Source organism: Herpailurus yagouaroundi, unplaced genomic scaffold (genome assembly GCF_014898765.1).
Source record: "Herpailurus yagouaroundi ecotype Mexico unplaced genomic scaffold, PumYag 159, whole genome shotgun sequence".
NCBI lineage: Eukaryota > Metazoa > Chordata > Mammalia > Carnivora > Felidae > Herpailurus > Herpailurus yagouaroundi.
This window is the reverse complement of record NW_024412400.1, coordinates 12,205,059-12,221,445: the sequence shown is the minus strand read 5'-3', so window position 1 is coordinate 12,221,445 and position 16,387 is coordinate 12,205,059. Positions and strand designations below refer to the sequence as shown.

The 16,387-nt window shown below is 40.1% G+C and overlaps 1 protein-coding gene and 1 non-coding gene across 2 annotated transcripts in view; both read right to left on the bottom strand.

The window, feature by feature from the left end:
* Positions 1-16,387, bottom strand: part of GADL1 (glutamate decarboxylase like 1) — a 170,279-nt gene that overhangs the window by 51,378 nt on the left and 102,514 nt on the right. Inside the window, exons 13-14 of the mRNA XM_040479987.1 lie at positions 13,187-13,238; positions 3,566-3,655 (exon numbers count right to left, since the gene is read on the bottom strand). Of these exons, the coding sequence (XP_040335921.1) occupies positions 3,566-3,655; positions 13,187-13,238 (142 nt within the window). The remainder of the gene's footprint in view (positions 1-3,565; positions 3,656-13,186; positions 13,239-16,387) is intronic.
* LOC121034313 (U6 spliceosomal RNA) lies at positions 6,006-6,112 on the bottom strand. Its single transcript, XR_005792383.1, has one exon. It is a non-coding gene; the product is annotated as a U6 spliceosomal RNA (small nuclear RNA).

The following is a 16,387-nucleotide window of genomic DNA, read 5'->3' as shown; positions in this document are numbered from 1 at the left end:
CATTTTTAAGAAACACTAAGTTTTTTTTTATTACTCAGGTAAATCAAGGGAAACAGGTTTTCTTCAAAGCTTTACTAAGAGTTGTGCACCGTTTTTGGAAAATTATTTCACTAATACCACACCACACCTGCTATTTGCATCAGCAACGTCACCTACGTACAAAAGTCTGCATTTGTATATGGCTTACAATCACTGTGATTCTAAGAGTATGTGTGAGAATTGTACCACTCACTTCCTCCTGTCTTCTAGTGCAGTCACGCACTAGTCACGCATGTTGTAGTGAAATACGTATCTGTATTATGAAGATTAGCTCTCCTTCACATTACACGCAAGGTCTCGTGTTACCTTTTACCAAGTCAGGTGTCGGTATTGGTCTCATTTTAGGAGAGCAAAGGGGACATTGACAATATTTATTATAAGCAGGGGTCATTGGGTCTCTAGGGGTGAATATTGCTACTGCAAAGCACAGGAAGCCATTAGAGCCTTCCGGCAGGAGAGCAACATTATGACACAGAGCTGGAGGTATGGATCCGCAGAGAGCCAAGAAAACAAATGGGGAATAGAGATGGCAAGAGACAAAGAGACCCTAAAGGAGGCAAACGCAATCTGGGCAGGGAAATAACGCACACCTACAATATCACAATGCCTGCAAGCATCAGAAAGAAGAACATTTTACAGAAGGCATCTTAAAAAGGAAGTGACTAGAACTCAGTGATTGAATATAGTGTCAGGGTGACTACAGAGTGACTGAGCCCTCAAAAGTAGCCTCACACACACGCACACACATTTGCAAGCACACACACAGACACACACACACATGCTCTGAAACTCCCGATTCATCACCAAGTAATCCCTCTCCCGCTCCTGCTGCCAAAGGAAAGACTTATCACACCACTGATTCTGTGATCTGACAGCTCAACCTGACAATAGCCTGAACTGGAGGGGCAAAGCCTGATTCGGCTTATTTATTTGTTTGTGATTCTGCATCCAAGATAAACCCCCAAATAAATTTTAAGTGTGCTTCAAGTACACTCCAGGTTATAACTCATATACTTGCATTCTCATACTACAGTAAGCAGAAAACTACAAAGATCAAGTGCATATATATATATATATATGTGTGTGTGTGTGTGTGTGTCCCTTCCTTGCCAAATCCATGCACACCCACACAAAGAGAGACAATAAAAGGAAACTAAGAACCTGTGAACCAATGATTATGTGTCAGCACTAGTCACATTTACTAATCAGAAGCAACCGTACCAATTAAAATAGTATGCTATTAGACTGGGCAAGAAAACCATGGTACTAAATAGAAAAAAAAAACACTGCAAATTGAAGGAATAGAGAATCATAGATATTAACCATAAGAGAATCAGCGCTACAAAATACTAGGTATAGAAAAGAATTTCCCAATTAATATTCAATTTCCAGTTAAGATTAAAAGTATATTACATGCTGATTATCTGACTTTAGCATGTATATCCATTCTTGATTTCAACTGTTTTTGAGAATAGGTAATATGATTGTTGCTTTAAATAAAGGAAGAGTGAGTCAACAATATCCCCAAATATAATGGGGCTATTTAGTTTTCCTGATCCATGTCTTGAACTGTCATGAGTCAGCAAAACACAAATATCACATCCTTGGTTGCTTTTCTTAACAATGGAAAAGTGAGGAAAACAGTAACCACATTTTCTCAACCCTGAGCAATTATTCCCCCACACCACCAAAAAGTGTCAGTTGTATTCCATCAAAGTAGAAAACGTCCCTAGAAACCTCACTATTAAATTCTCACATTGTCCAGTTCTCTCTTCCTTGTATGGGTTACTTAGCATCTGAAATGCGTTCTTTAGCACTCTTCTATTTGCCTTGTGGGACAAAAATGCAAGACAAAGCCCAAGGACTATGTGAACGGCCTGAAATGGGTAAGGGCGGGGCTTTTCTAGGCAAAGGCACAGAGAACATCACCCCTCTCTCCCTATCTCTACTGCCTGATCTCAGGTTTGACAAGGGGTAGAATATGTATGTATCGGGTACATATTATGCTACGGTGTAGGGGGGTTTAATGAGCCATGAAAAAAACCAGAGAATAACTTGCAGCTAAGAGGAGATGCTATAGGTGAGGTTATCTGTGGTTATGGCTTAAAGGCCATGGCCCTCCCTCTTCTTCTTCATTAGCCACAAGTTCCAAGCTCCTTGTCATGAAAGGCAAGTACCCCAAGACTGCCCCTTTGCACCTCTGTCATCCTTGAATCACACCTTTTCTTCTTAAGTCTCTGGATCATCATGCTGTGATTCTTCCTGGAACCTGCTTCTTTACAACCGTCCCCTAACTGGCTTCTACTGATTGTTCAAGACTTAGCTCTAGCGTCACCCACTGAGGAAGATATCCTCTCTCTCTGCTCTCAGTGCAAACAGGGTTTATCTCCGTCCGGGTCCTCACTATTTACCTTGCGATCATCTCTTTACTCATTTGTCTCCCCACTTATGAACTTCTCAAAGGCAGGAACCAAGTCTTTTTGATATTTGTATCTCCAGTGCACGGCACAGCAAGTGCTCCATAAAGGTTTGTTGCTTGCCTGACTGGGAAGAAGAAGCACTATTGCCTATAAAAGCTATTAATAGTAACACCGATTTTCCCACTGAAGGTAGGGAGGGGTTTGCAAGTGGGCGGTTTTACTAACCAGGGTCATGGAGGTAGCTGAGCTTGAGGGAGAAGATCCCAGGGGTAGACCATCACCCAAATTACCCAACTTCGATGGTTGCAACCCGTTGTGAACTCTATTCTATCTGTCATGGCCTCGGGGCAACTCATTGGCCTATACATGATGTCTATGCAGCACGGGAGGGGGAGCAAGTAGTGTTGACTCAGGACTTGCCTGTTCTTCAAAATCTAATTTGGAGGCAGGAATTTAACCGGCAGGACCATGCTAGGAGAGGGGCAGGTGAGACACAAGGAGTCTCTCTCTAGAGCCCGGGGGCTTCTTCTCATTCAGGACTGTCAGCCCTCACCAACTGTGTGGAGACACTTTCAAGCACATTTTGTTCTATGATCAGTTGAAACCCACTGCTGGAATCTCTTCATTTTTTATCACACAAGCCCCTTGGGCATAAGATGCTTTTGTTGGTGGAAAGAACAGAAGGTTTCACACTCACAAAGGGTACCGGATTTAGACTTTTAACATTATCTCCAAGAGAGGTGACGCCAACACAGACATGTGCTGGCAGAGTTGGAGGAAAGAAGCCATTCATCATATGATTTTACCTTGTGTTCTGTTATCAGATCATACTTTCAGAAATACACCGTGAGAACTTTTCATAAATCTTAGAACGATCTTGCAAACAGCACTTTATTTTGAGTTTGTGTGTAGGTCAAGAATGTTAATTTGTTAAGCGTAAACAACATTTATACTGTTTGGTATGTCATTAGCTTGTAATATACCAGGAGCTACTTCTCTACATCTTCAGGAGGTCTTACGAGCACAGAATTATTTATAGGATCAACAGGCAATGGGCATTGAATCATTTCATCAAAAGGAGAAATGCAATTTTACGTATTACTTACCACATTAAGTTTTTCCCAGAACTCAGGTCCTTCTTCCATCTCTCGAAGGCTCGGCGGAATGTACCAAAAGCAAATATTGGCATATTCAGGCTGGGGGTTTAAAAAATTTGAAAGTTATTTTAACTTAAAATTAATCTTATACTGTAATTAAGCTTAGTTACTTCTTCTAAGAGTTGTCATGTGTGTATTATGTTGATATCAAATCATTCTGCCTCACTTCTGATAACAGCCTGTTGGGAGATTTTCTTCTCAGTTGGGTGCACCCAACTGAGAAGAAAAAGAGGGTGCTCTTTCCTCCAGGTAAGGGATGAGCACAAAACTGGGGGAAAACATAATAAAGTTTGAAGCTGCTCCAACCAAGCTCTGATCATCAGTTAGCACCTGACACTCATGTGCCCAGAGATGCCCTGGTCCCTCCCTCTTCAACTCTGATCCTCAACTTATTTCTTATACCACCATACCCTTCTAATAATTCCTTCTCTATTTAAGGTAGAGCTATTTAAGGTAAAGCTGTCTTCCATTACCTGCTAAACCTGACAGGTGCAAAATCCCCAGTTACCTATGAGTTGATGACATAGGACATACCTGGACCTCACTTAACCAGCCCTGCTGTGACCCTTGCCTATGCCGCTTTGAGACAAAGAGCATCGTCTTGACTCGTGGCTCTCGAGTATCAGTGCCAGTCCCAGGTACTGTCAGGATAGGAGTCGGCCTTTTTCAAAACAGAGATTCTCAGTCCCTGTGCTCAGAATGCCCAGCGTCTGATTTAGTCCAGCATAGAAAAGGCTGGAGAACTGGTATTTTACAAAGCATCTCAGGGGATTCTGAAGTAAGTCGTGCACGGTATATGTTTGAGAAACTCTGAACTAGAGAGGCCAGAGCCAAATCATCATCTCCAGTCATCGGTTTTGGTTAAACATGGGATAACCGGCCAGAGCAGGCTTTAGTCTAGCTCTTGTCACAGAGACGAGACCTTCTCCATTTCACACTTCATCCTCACAGGACAAAAACGTAGTACATGTCAAAGGCAATCACAAGACTTGCATTCAGTGACCAGGTGATGTGGGAAGTTATGTTGGGGGTTCACAAATTAGATACACAGGGAAGATTAGATATTCAGGAAAGATTATAAGACATGACTACCTGCCCAGCAGACTCTTAGCAGTGACAATATTTGAAATGATTTCCATTCTTCCACACAAACACGGTTTGTAGGCGATAGCCAATGTTGTAACAGTTCTCAGTAACCATCAGTTATACTCTAGTATCAGGATGAAGTTTGCCAGTATTTCAGCAAGATGGAATCGCTATCATCTTATATCTTAAGATCAAGACCAGTGTTAAAGAGAGTTCGTATTCTAGTGGATTTTAAATCAAAAGTGAATGCCCAGAAACATCCCCAGCTCAACAAGCTAAGCCCTTTCACCTTTGAAATTTGTAACATGCTTATTGGATTTGACCAAAAAAAAAAAAAAAAGCCACAAATCTTCAAAATATAGAGTAGTTCAAAATGGAGTACTGTTTAATTCAACTCAGTTTCTGCAAACATTTATCATGAGATTACAACAGTCTGTACAAATCCATACAATTTATACTTGGGTTTCTGATATAACTGATTTGGTATCTCTAGGAAAGAAATGTCCTTCAAAATTCTTTACTCCCTTGAATGTGAATACATCTTTTCAAATAAAGTAACTATAGTTGATCAGAAAGTAAAAGAAAATATAGTTATCATCTGTCATCAGGTTCTAGGAATTCGCATCTTTTACATTAATGATGATTTTTTTTCCAGAAATAATTTCCTGCTTCTCAGCTCAAATCCACACTTTGTCTGTCACCCTATAACAATGGAAGTGGACTCTATAAATATTTCTCCTTGCCATCTGGTCCAATCTGAGACTTTATCAGCAGAGGGTGCTGGAGGGACGCTGAGAAGGAAGAGGTATCTCTTCCGGTTCCGGTGTGCTAACCTCATGGATCCCCTGCAGGACGTGTGGGTTTTTGAGCAGTGCTGGTGTCCAGCCACAAGTGGACCCCCTGCCAACTCGCCCCCGGCACCACCTCGTCAGATGGTTTCACAGCAGACTGGTAGGGGCCCTAAATGGCTTTTTCTGACACACCCCCTCAGGTGGTCTCACAGGGGAGTGCTGCCAGCGAGGCACCCCTGTGAAGCCTGAGTGAGCTTCAAGGTGCTGCTCAGAGGCTTTCTCTAGCACTCTGTGCCTCCTCCAACCACCACTGGATCTCAGCCCTGGGAGGGACGGCCTCTTGTTTGGGTGCTGTATCCCGGGTTCTAAGAGTGGTGCGTGTTTTCTACCTCTGCTATTTCTTTATTTTTTAGGGTTCTCTCTTTCCCTGATGAGGCAATCCCCTGTTAATAATTAATAATAATAATAATAATAATAATAATAATAATAATTCTCCTCCTTCTCCTTCTCCTTCTGATATGAAATGCCTCACAAATTCGTGTGTCATCCTTGCACAGGGGCCATGCTCATCATCTCTGTCTCGTCCCCATTTCAGTATATGGGCTGCTGAAGCAAGCACAATAATTCTTTAGACTGCACTTTCCCACTTCAAATTACTGTGCAGTTTTTGTCGTCTTATTGGACCCTGACTAATACATCATTAAGTTATTGCTTTTCATTTGCACAGAGACATTAGAAATCATTTTGTGGTAGTTTCTACTTGCTCCCTATCTGCTCTATGTTGTATACGTTAGGACTTAGACCTTTTAAATCACCTTTTAAATTTGTTTCCTTTAGTAAGTTTCTGTTTCAATGTATTTTTAATTTTTTTTAATTTATATATTTATTTTGAGAGAGAGAGAGAGAGAGCAAGCAGGGGAGGGACAGAAAGAGAGGGAGAATCCCATGCAGGCTCTGCACTGTCAGCGCAGAGCCTGATGAGGTGCAGGGCTCGAACTCATTAACGATGAGATCGTGACCCGAGCTGAAATCAAGAGTCGGACACTTAACCAACTGAGCTACTCAGGCACCCCTCTGTTTAAATATTTTAGAAGTGACATACCTGTGATTTTTGCCCAGTCTCTTTTATAATGGTGTTTTTTAGTGCTGTGACATTTGAAAACTTGTGAAGCCTTTTTGACAGTCCATTTGATTGGAAGATATTTGATCTCCATTTGGTGGAATACCTTTACTGTCATCATTTCCAAAACTATTAAGATTTGGAAAAAATATCCTTTTGAATATTCATGAGGAACACATTTGAGTTTTTCCTGTCTCTTTGCCTTTCTAGCTTGTATTTGATATGTGACTTTCTTCAAGAGGCTGCAAAGCAGTAATGAGTATTTTCAGAGTAGAACCATTCACATGGCACTTCATTGCCTATATATAGGAAAGCCTGACCTCTCGAGTGTCTTAGGAACACTTTAGTCTATGTACTCTAACACCATAAAATTGAGAAGACATAAAAAGGGAATCCAAGTGTCTAGACCAGACAAATGAGAGCGAAGGGTACAAAAACACATGTAGCAGTGAAAAACATTGTCACAACCTTTAAAAATTCATGGAGAAGTACAGAAATGTCACTAAAGGAAAGATGGATACATTCTACCCTGATTTTCAAAGAGAAAAAAATAGATATATTCTAAGAAATGAAGCAGACACTTTATTATTGAGCAAATGACATGAGACCCCTTGGGGAAATAAGTCGAGGGTCACCAAGATGTAGTAGCTTGCATCTCCTAGAACTGAGTCATGTCAAAAGAAATTCATCTCCTTTGCTTACAGTGTCATTAGATCACAATAATAATAATAAAAAGCAAAGCTAGCACTAGGCATTTTAATAAGTAGAAATGCAGACTCTAGCAGATAGAATGAAATAATCGTGCAAGTATAGAATGGAGAAAGGGGCCATGGTGGATTTCAAGTGACTTCAAGCTTTTTTTTTTTTTTTTTTTTTTTTTTTTTTTTTGGGACAGAGAGAGACAGAGCATGAATGGGGGAGGGGCAGAGAGAGAGGGAGACACAGAATCGGAAACAGGCTCCAGGCACCGAGCCATCAGCCCAGAGCCTGACGCGGGGCTCGAACTCCCGGACCGCGAGATCGTGACCTGGCTGAAGTCTGACGCTTAACCGACTGCGCCACCCAGGCGCCCCTAAGCTTTTTTATTTTAAATATCTGATTAGACTACTGAAAAATTTCAAAGGCAGCACTGAGTAGCACAAACAGCCTTGGTTTTAGAGGCACATGGATATGGTTTGGATCTCAGCTTCACCAGGTCTTTGTTTGGACAGGGGTTGAACTCTAATCTCAGCTTCCTAATCTATGAAATGGAGATCATATGGTCCACTTCACAGAATTGGTTAGATAGCACAGAGATTATGTCCAACATTTACTACTATATATGGCCATACACCAGGCACTCTATTAGAAGAGTGGCTATCATCTGGGGCTATATAGGTTGAACAAGATGTCCTCATCAAGTGGATGAGTAGCCACATTAAAATCTGTACTAGGTGGGACACATCACTATTTTTGCATACAATATTTGAAGGGGAATGTTAAAGACTTATAGCCTGCCCCAAGAAGGGTAACTGAAATGTCTAATTCGATTAACAGAATTTTCTATGTTCTAGATACTGAACCAGACATTAAGATGAGAAAAATGACTACACTGTACGCTTATCTCTAGGAACTCAGTGATGAGTAACGGAGCTAGATACAGGCAATTAAACTGCAATGGAATGAGCCTTACAAAAGACGAAATTTCTCGTAATACAAGAAACATTTCTGGCAACAGGAATAGTGCACATGTAGAAGCCCGTGTATTCAGGGGGATGGCAAGAACTTGGAATGAACAGAGGACAGGGTGTACTGAAGAGAGGTGAAAATGGGCATGGAAATGACAGTCATTTCATGAAGGGCTTCTTCATCTGCCATGTTGGAGGGCTTTGGCTTGATTCTAGAAGAGATGTGGAATCATGGGAGACTTTTGATTTCAGGAGCAGATTTCATTTTAGAAAGACCACAGTGTGGCTCCCATGTAGAGATGGACTGATCATAGTTCTAATGACTGAAAGAAGAATGCAGTATTTTGGTAAAGAAAATGGCTACACTACAGGTTTAGAAATGTTGGATTTGAGGTGCCTGTGGGAGTCTAACTGAAAATTTCACAACATACCTAATGTACAAATGACTAGAGTTTAGGAGGAAAGTCAAGGATGGATACATTATTGAAGCTGTTGACAACAAAGTTCTAGAAATGGATTAAACATTTCAGGGAGAGTAAGTGGACACAATGAAGAACTTAAGATGGAAGAACAGAAAAGAATATTTCACGGGGTACCCAGATGAAGAGACCTTTGCCACACAGAGACTGAGAAGAAAAAGTTACAGGTAATGGAGAAAAACTGGGAGAGAAATTCAAAGAAACCAAGAAGGAAGAGAATTTCAAGAGAGAGGGAGTAGATAATGGTGTAAAACGCTACCTAAGTCCAATGAGATGAAGACTAAACAATGTGCATCAGATTTTTGCGATTAGAAGGGTGCTGTCATCTAAATAAAAAAATATAAGAAGATAACTATAAATTGCATGTACTTGATACATATTAATAGCAGGGGTCAATAAATAATAGAATATGAATAATTAGAGCTCTGGGGAAGAGAACTGAGCTGTGAATTATCTGACACAGGAAGTGTTCAGGAAGAGGTTGACATCCTGTTATGGCTACTGGTTACCATCAAGAGAGGTGTCCTGCCTCCAGCAGGAAGTTGACTGGATGTCCTTGAAGATCCTTTACACCCTGGAAAGTCTATGGAGCCAAAATAACTCTTCCTAATGTAGAACTCAGGAAGAGAAAAACAAAAAGTTGAATAATTAAGACGCTCCCAAGAGATCAAAATATGTGAATGATAGTATATGAATGACTATACCTCTAGGAAAACATTTATTAGATCTCAGATCCAACACAGAAAAACAGAAAGATTATTTTCAGGGGCCTATGAATAATGCAGAATTCATTTGAAATGATAACTTGAAATCATCTTCAAGAAAATATGCATTATTTTTGTTCTTTTCAGGAAAAGGTATTCAAATACTGGATATTCTGTTTTGTTGTGTTCATTTACTGTTTTCAATATTCCACTTAACATTCTCACTGCTATCTGCTAAAAAGTGAATATATATGTGTGTAAGTAAAATTATATATATATAGAGAGAGAGAGAGAGAGAGAGAGAGAGAGACAGAGAGAGAGAGAGAGAGACTTGCATTTTTCCTAAAGTGATAGACTTTCAGTTTCACAGACTATACTGCAATCACATCTCTCTTAAGTCTACAGTAGGGTTATATCTAATCAATCCAAACTAAGCATTTGTTAACAAAAAGGATAACTGCCTTGACACTTATATATATGAGATTCAAGGTCTAATTTTACATTATTTCTCCAAATGGAACACAGAGAAAAGAGGCAAATGCATATCACATACAAAACCCCTTGTAAGTGGGAAGGCTGGAGTGCTTTTAGAAAGCCACCTTCACTGCTGTGGGGCCATCTGGCTCCCATAGCTAAGATATTCAGGGCAGAAGGCTGCCTAATGATTAAAACCCACCTTCACTTGCATTACAAGTTGAATGTTTGCAATTCCCTAAAATGATGGTGAGAGTTTCCTCCCTTAACTTTTAAGCCTTTAGGAGGAACATATACATAACGTTTAAGACAATCCGTCTTTTTTTCACTTTTTCTTTTAGCTCTATCAAAAGACTTCAGTTCCAAGGTGCACAGGACTTTCCATAGGCACCAGAGCTCCCACAACCAGAGAAATAGAGAAGGCAGTTCCAAATTGTAAAAATAAAGAGTAAAACTCAACCTCAAGGAAGTAAAGAAGGCAAGTTAAACTCAAGAATATTTTTTAAAAAAAAAAGTGACTCAGACTCAACCCCCAACCAATCCTATAGCTGTTTTGTGCCTATGTGCTTATATACGCATCTCTTAAAAATATGGATGTTTTCTCATGTAATCATGCCATTATCACACCTCGCAAAATTATTGATAATTCTTTGGTATTATCCAATAGCCAGTTCACATTAGAAGCTTCCCAACTGTTTGAAACTTTACTTTTTACAAGTGTTCAAACTAGGCAACAGCTCCCTCTGCTGCGTGTGGTTATCAGGCCTCTGCTGTCTCTTTGAACCTGAGGTGATCATTGCTACCTTCTCCTTTATTTTCCTTCACCCCACTAACCTGTTGAGGAAACCAGGACAGCTGCCCTGTAGAATATCCCACATTCCAAATTTGCCTTTTTGCTTCTTCAAGTATCCCCCAGAAAGCCATTTAAATATGGATTCTCTTGCTGTCTTTGCAAGTTCTTTCATATCCCCATTCTTCAGGAACTTTGAACTCTTGCGGATAGTGGCAGGAGCCACAGTCAGGAGTCACTGGAGCAGTGTTTCTGCAGCTTATTGGGAGGGCCATCATCACACCTTACCTCTGCTACTGCAACAGCGTCCCAACTTGCCTCGTTCATCCTTTCCTTGGCTTTCCTTCACCCTCTCCCACCCCATTCCTCTCTTCCCAAGACATCCAGCACCATCTTTTAAAATGGAATTCAGACTCCTGTCTGCTTAAAACTTCTCCGACGATTACACTTGGAATAAAAGCCAGAGGTCTTACCAGGCCCTACCTGACTCTACCTGATCTGGTCTCTGCCCGCCTCTCCAACTGTATCGCCTCCTACACCCCTCTTTCTTAATGTGCCTTCTTCTGGTTCCTTAAACACTTCGAACTCCTTGTAGCATTAAGCCTTTGAAGTTGTTTATTGATTCTACCTAGAATGCTTTTCACTCAGACAGCTAGCTGCATGGCATGCTGTTTACCATCAATCAGGTCTCAGGTAGAAGATGACCTCAGAGGGCCCTACCTGCATGACCCAAACGAAACAAGCCACCCCCCACCGACATCATCATTCCAGCATTCCACCCTCCTTTAAAAAAAAACAAGTTACTTAACATACAGCATAGTCTTGGCTTCAGGAGTAGGACCCAGTGATTCATCTCTTACATATGACACCCAGTGCTCATCCCAACAAGTGCCCTCCTTAATGCCCATCATCCACTTAACCCATCTTTCCACCCACCTCCCCTCCAGCAGCCCTCAGTTTGTTCTCTGTAGTTACGAGTCTCTTATGGTTTGCCTCCCTCTCTGTTTTTCTCTTTTTTTTCCTTCCCTTCCCCTCTGTTCATCTGTTGAGTTTCTCAAATTCCACACATGAGTGAAATCATGCGATATCTTTCTCTGACTTATTTTCCTTAACATAATACCCTCTGTACATTGTTGCAAATGGCAAGATTTCATTCTTTTTCATTACTGGGTAGTATTCCATTATACAAACACACACACACGCGTGTGTGTGTGTGTGTATACATATATACCAAATCTTCTTTATCCATTCATCAGTCAATGAACACTTGGGCTTCTTCCATAATTTGGCTATTGTTGGTAACACTGCTATAAACACTGGGGAGCATGTGCCCCTTTGAATCAGTATTTTTGTATCCTTTGGATAACTTCCTAGTAGTGCAATTGCTGGGTCATAGATAGTTCTATTTTTAATGTTTTGAGGAACCTCCATACTGTTTTTCAGAGTGGCTGAACCAGTTTGCATTCCCACCAACAGTGTAAAATGGTTTCCCTTTCTCAGCAATCCTCACCAACATCTGTTTCTATTACAGAAATTGCTACATCTGTAACTATTTATTTGTATACTGGATTATCTTTCATGAACCTGCTTTATTGTTTTCTTAAGAGGTCTCACTACCTGATGCTTGTTAGGTATTAATTTGCTTGTTTATCGGCTGTCATTTACCATTTTGAGTATAAATACTCCCAGAGAGAGGGATTTCCCGGTTTTATCCTCCCATGCCTAGAACTATGCCTAGCACATAGTAATTGCTCAAGAAATCTTGCTGAATAAATGAATGCCAATGGCAGCCAGATTGCTTACATATAATATAGGTTCCTAGGCTGTAATCTCTAGGGGATTTTTACATTAGGTTAAAATTGCTATATAATACGTGCTATTAGAAGATCTGAGAGAACTTTATACTTCCTATTTCTTAAAAATCAGAATTAAGTAACACTCTTCATATTTTCTAACCAATGTTTTAGGAAAAAAACAATATTCTCTACTTTTGCAACCACTTTACTTCTTATATATAGCAAGCAGTCCAACACAAAATGACTTATTTTCCCATTGCTCCAAAGCTAATATGCTTTCCTTATTTTATAAAAAGACAAAACTAAATGCATTATTGTACATTCACTTAATTGATTTTTCACATGCAGGCACCACTGCAGCACAGTTGAATATTCACAGTACAATCATCATGCAATTTATATATTTATTCAGTATTATCCTTGGTAATTATTATTGAGCACTTTAATTTTCAATACTTAAAGGCAAGTGTGCTCTTTGTGAATCTAACAAAGGAAAAATACTCACTAATAGGGTAAATTAACATAATGGACTCCATGAATTAAGCTAATGACTTGTTTCTAAGTCTGCAACACAAAAACCAGTGAAATATAACAGATTAGAAAATTACCACCTTCATCACTGTTGACTGACAAAATCACGAGCACAATTCCGTAATCACTTACTTCCAGCAGTAGCTTGAATCCTTCTCTTTTCTTGATTTCTTCTACAAGGTATCTAAAAATGAAAGTCACAATAATATTTATAATTTGGAATCTAAAAACTCCATGAACACAACTGACACACACACACAAACTGCTATTTCTGATGCAGAGACAAGGCTTAGAAATAAGGAAAGGCAGAGGGATAGGAATAGACACGGATTTAAACACATATTCCTGAACCTACTGCAGGCCTCTGGGGCCCGAGCAAAAAAGTACATCTTTTTAATAAGGTGATGTCTATCTCACACGTCAGCATCAGACTTTTACCCCACTATGAAAACCACCTACAGTATATCGGAGATACATCTCTGACCACGTGAGTTACACATTTATATTCTAGAGGGGGATTTAGTATAGGTACTTAAATTACCCAGCTGGCTTTTGGTGCGTAATCCCACCTATAAGCTCATTTAAAATTAAGGAAGCTCAACATTACCTTTTCCAAGGCCAGAACCGAGGAAAGGAGAAGTGATCATTAGTATCATGTGAAAAGTTAGTGGGCTGCAGCCACTGATAGAATGTCCATGAAGTCATCTCAAATGTTAGGGAAAAGAGAACTATCAGACCATAAGCAAAGGGCACAGATACATGAGATATGGAGTATGACCGAGAAAAGACAAAAACGACTTTGAGTAAATCCACACAGACACCCCTCCCCCTGGGCTTGGCTACTGTCAATAAAAAGGGGAACATTTTGAAATAATTGGCCTTAAAAATTAGTGATTTGATTATAAGTCTGGAAAAGTTTATAACCCTTGTCCCAGTATTTCAAATTTGGGGGTAAAGTGTAAGGAATGACAAAAATGTATTGCCAGAATATTTATTGTGATTTTATATGTAATAGCAAAAGAAAGGAGGAAAGAAAGAAGCAAACAAACAAACAAAGAACACGACACCCAGCAATGAGGACTGGCTTTGAAAATTACGGTCCACGCATCATAGGGAATTACACGGTACAATTGTATGGAATATGAGCATGTCGCTAAACTAAACTACACATATTCAACTAATACTTGAGGACAACAAAAATGTTTTTCTTGGGTCTAAATCTCAAAAAAACTGAAATAACACAATTTACTTTTCAAATCTCAAAGGCTGTTGTAAAAAAGTTAAAATCATACACATGTTAATTTTGTCTAAATCTACATGTACGTGTGTGTGTGTATTTAATACAAAATAACCAGAAACAAGAGTAATATCCAGAAATTGGGAAACGGTCAAATAAAATGTATTATAGCAATACAATAGAACATGATGCAGCCATTAAAAAGAATAGATTATATCTACTTTAATTAAACCACAAGGATGTTTATGATGTATTAGCAAGAGATAAAAGTAAGGTACTGAGAAATGCGGATAACACAATTTTGCTTTTTAAGAAATTGTAAAAAGAACGCAAAAGTAATTCCTATCCACATGCATGCATGCGCGCATGCGCGCGCGCACACACACACACACACACACACACACACACACACACACACACACACGTTTTTAACAGAGTAAAGAAAGAAAGGGTACACCATATATTGTTAGTATTTACCCGAGGAAGGAACAAACAGGATGCAATGGGGAAGAGAGAGATTAGTAGCTCTCTTTTTATATTTCTTTGCAAAGTTTCTTGGATGTGGTTACTTGTAAAATTCTTAAAAGGGAACTTAATAAACAAAAATGTAAAGTACAAAACGTATAGACAGACACATGCAATCTCTATCTACATAAGGAAAGCTTCTGAACCATACTTTTAGCAGCTCCTCAGACAAATGTTTATAGGCAATATGTGAACTCTGAAGCAATGCCACATTTCACCCTGAGGAAGCCCACACTAATTCTGGACACCTCAAAGCTAGGGAAAAACTTTGCATCTCTAGAAATCCCGGGACGGACTCTACAAGATTCTAGTTGTGCAGATCATCAATTTTGTGACTTTTGGCAAATCCCTTAGCCTCCCCAAGCCTGCCTCAGTGTCCTCCTCTATATAATGGAGGTGTGGAACTAGGGGGACAAAATCCTTCCCTAACACATGATGACTATAAGAAACTTACACAAAAGTCTCCATTTAAGCTATGTCTGTCAAACAGGCTACAGCTGCTCTCAAGAGAAAGGCATCCTAAAACAGACAGGGATCATTTCAGTTACAACTCTGCTTTTTGCTAACCGTGGGGACCCAGACTTTGTGTCAGGGTTAGCGTCCCCAATGCAGCTGCTCTCAGAGCCCGGAAAGCCCAAGGTAACATTCTAACTGAGTGGAGAGTGCAGGTGATTCGGGTGAAGAGTTGCTATTATGAACATCAACAAAGGCTCACGCTGGAGTCCCCCAACTATGCTCCATGCCAAACCGTGTAAATACGTCTCCCACATAAAAGAGTTCAATTGCCAAATAAACATGAGTAATGCTGGGCATGCCAGTTAGATTACTTTTGTCTACAATTAGAAGGGGACTTGGCTTAATTCATAAAGACATTTATCGGGCTGGTTGGATGGTTCAATACTGGCATCAAAAACCAGGCGTTTTGATGTGAGACAGGAAACCATCAAAACCTTAGAGGAGAAAGCAGGAAAAGACCTCTCTGACCTCAGCCGTAGCAATCTCTTACTCGACACATCCCCAAAGGCAAGGGAATTAAAAGCAAAAGTGAATTACTGGGACCTTATGAAGATAAAAAGCTTCTGCACAGCAAAGGAAACAACCAACAAAACTAAAAGGCAACCAACGGAATGGGAAAAGATATTTGCAAATGACATATCGGACAAAGGGCTAGTATCCAAAATCTATAAAGAGCTCACCAAACTCCACACCCGAAAAACAAATAACCCAGTGAAGAAATGGGCAGAAAACATGAATAGACACTTCTCTAAAGAAGACATCCGGATGGCCAACAGGCACATGAAAAGATGTTCAACGTCGCTCCTTATCAGGGAAATACAAATCAAAACCACACTCAGGTATCACCTCACGCCAGTCAGAGTGGCCAAAATGAACAAATCAAGAGACTATAGATGCTGGAGAGGATGTGGAGAAACGGGAACCCTCTTGCACTGTTGGTGGGAATCCAAATTGGTGCAGCCGCTCTGGAAAGCAGTGTGGAGGTTCCTCAGAAAATTAAAAATAGACCTACCCTATGACCCAGCAATAGCACTGCTAGGAATTTATCCAAGGGA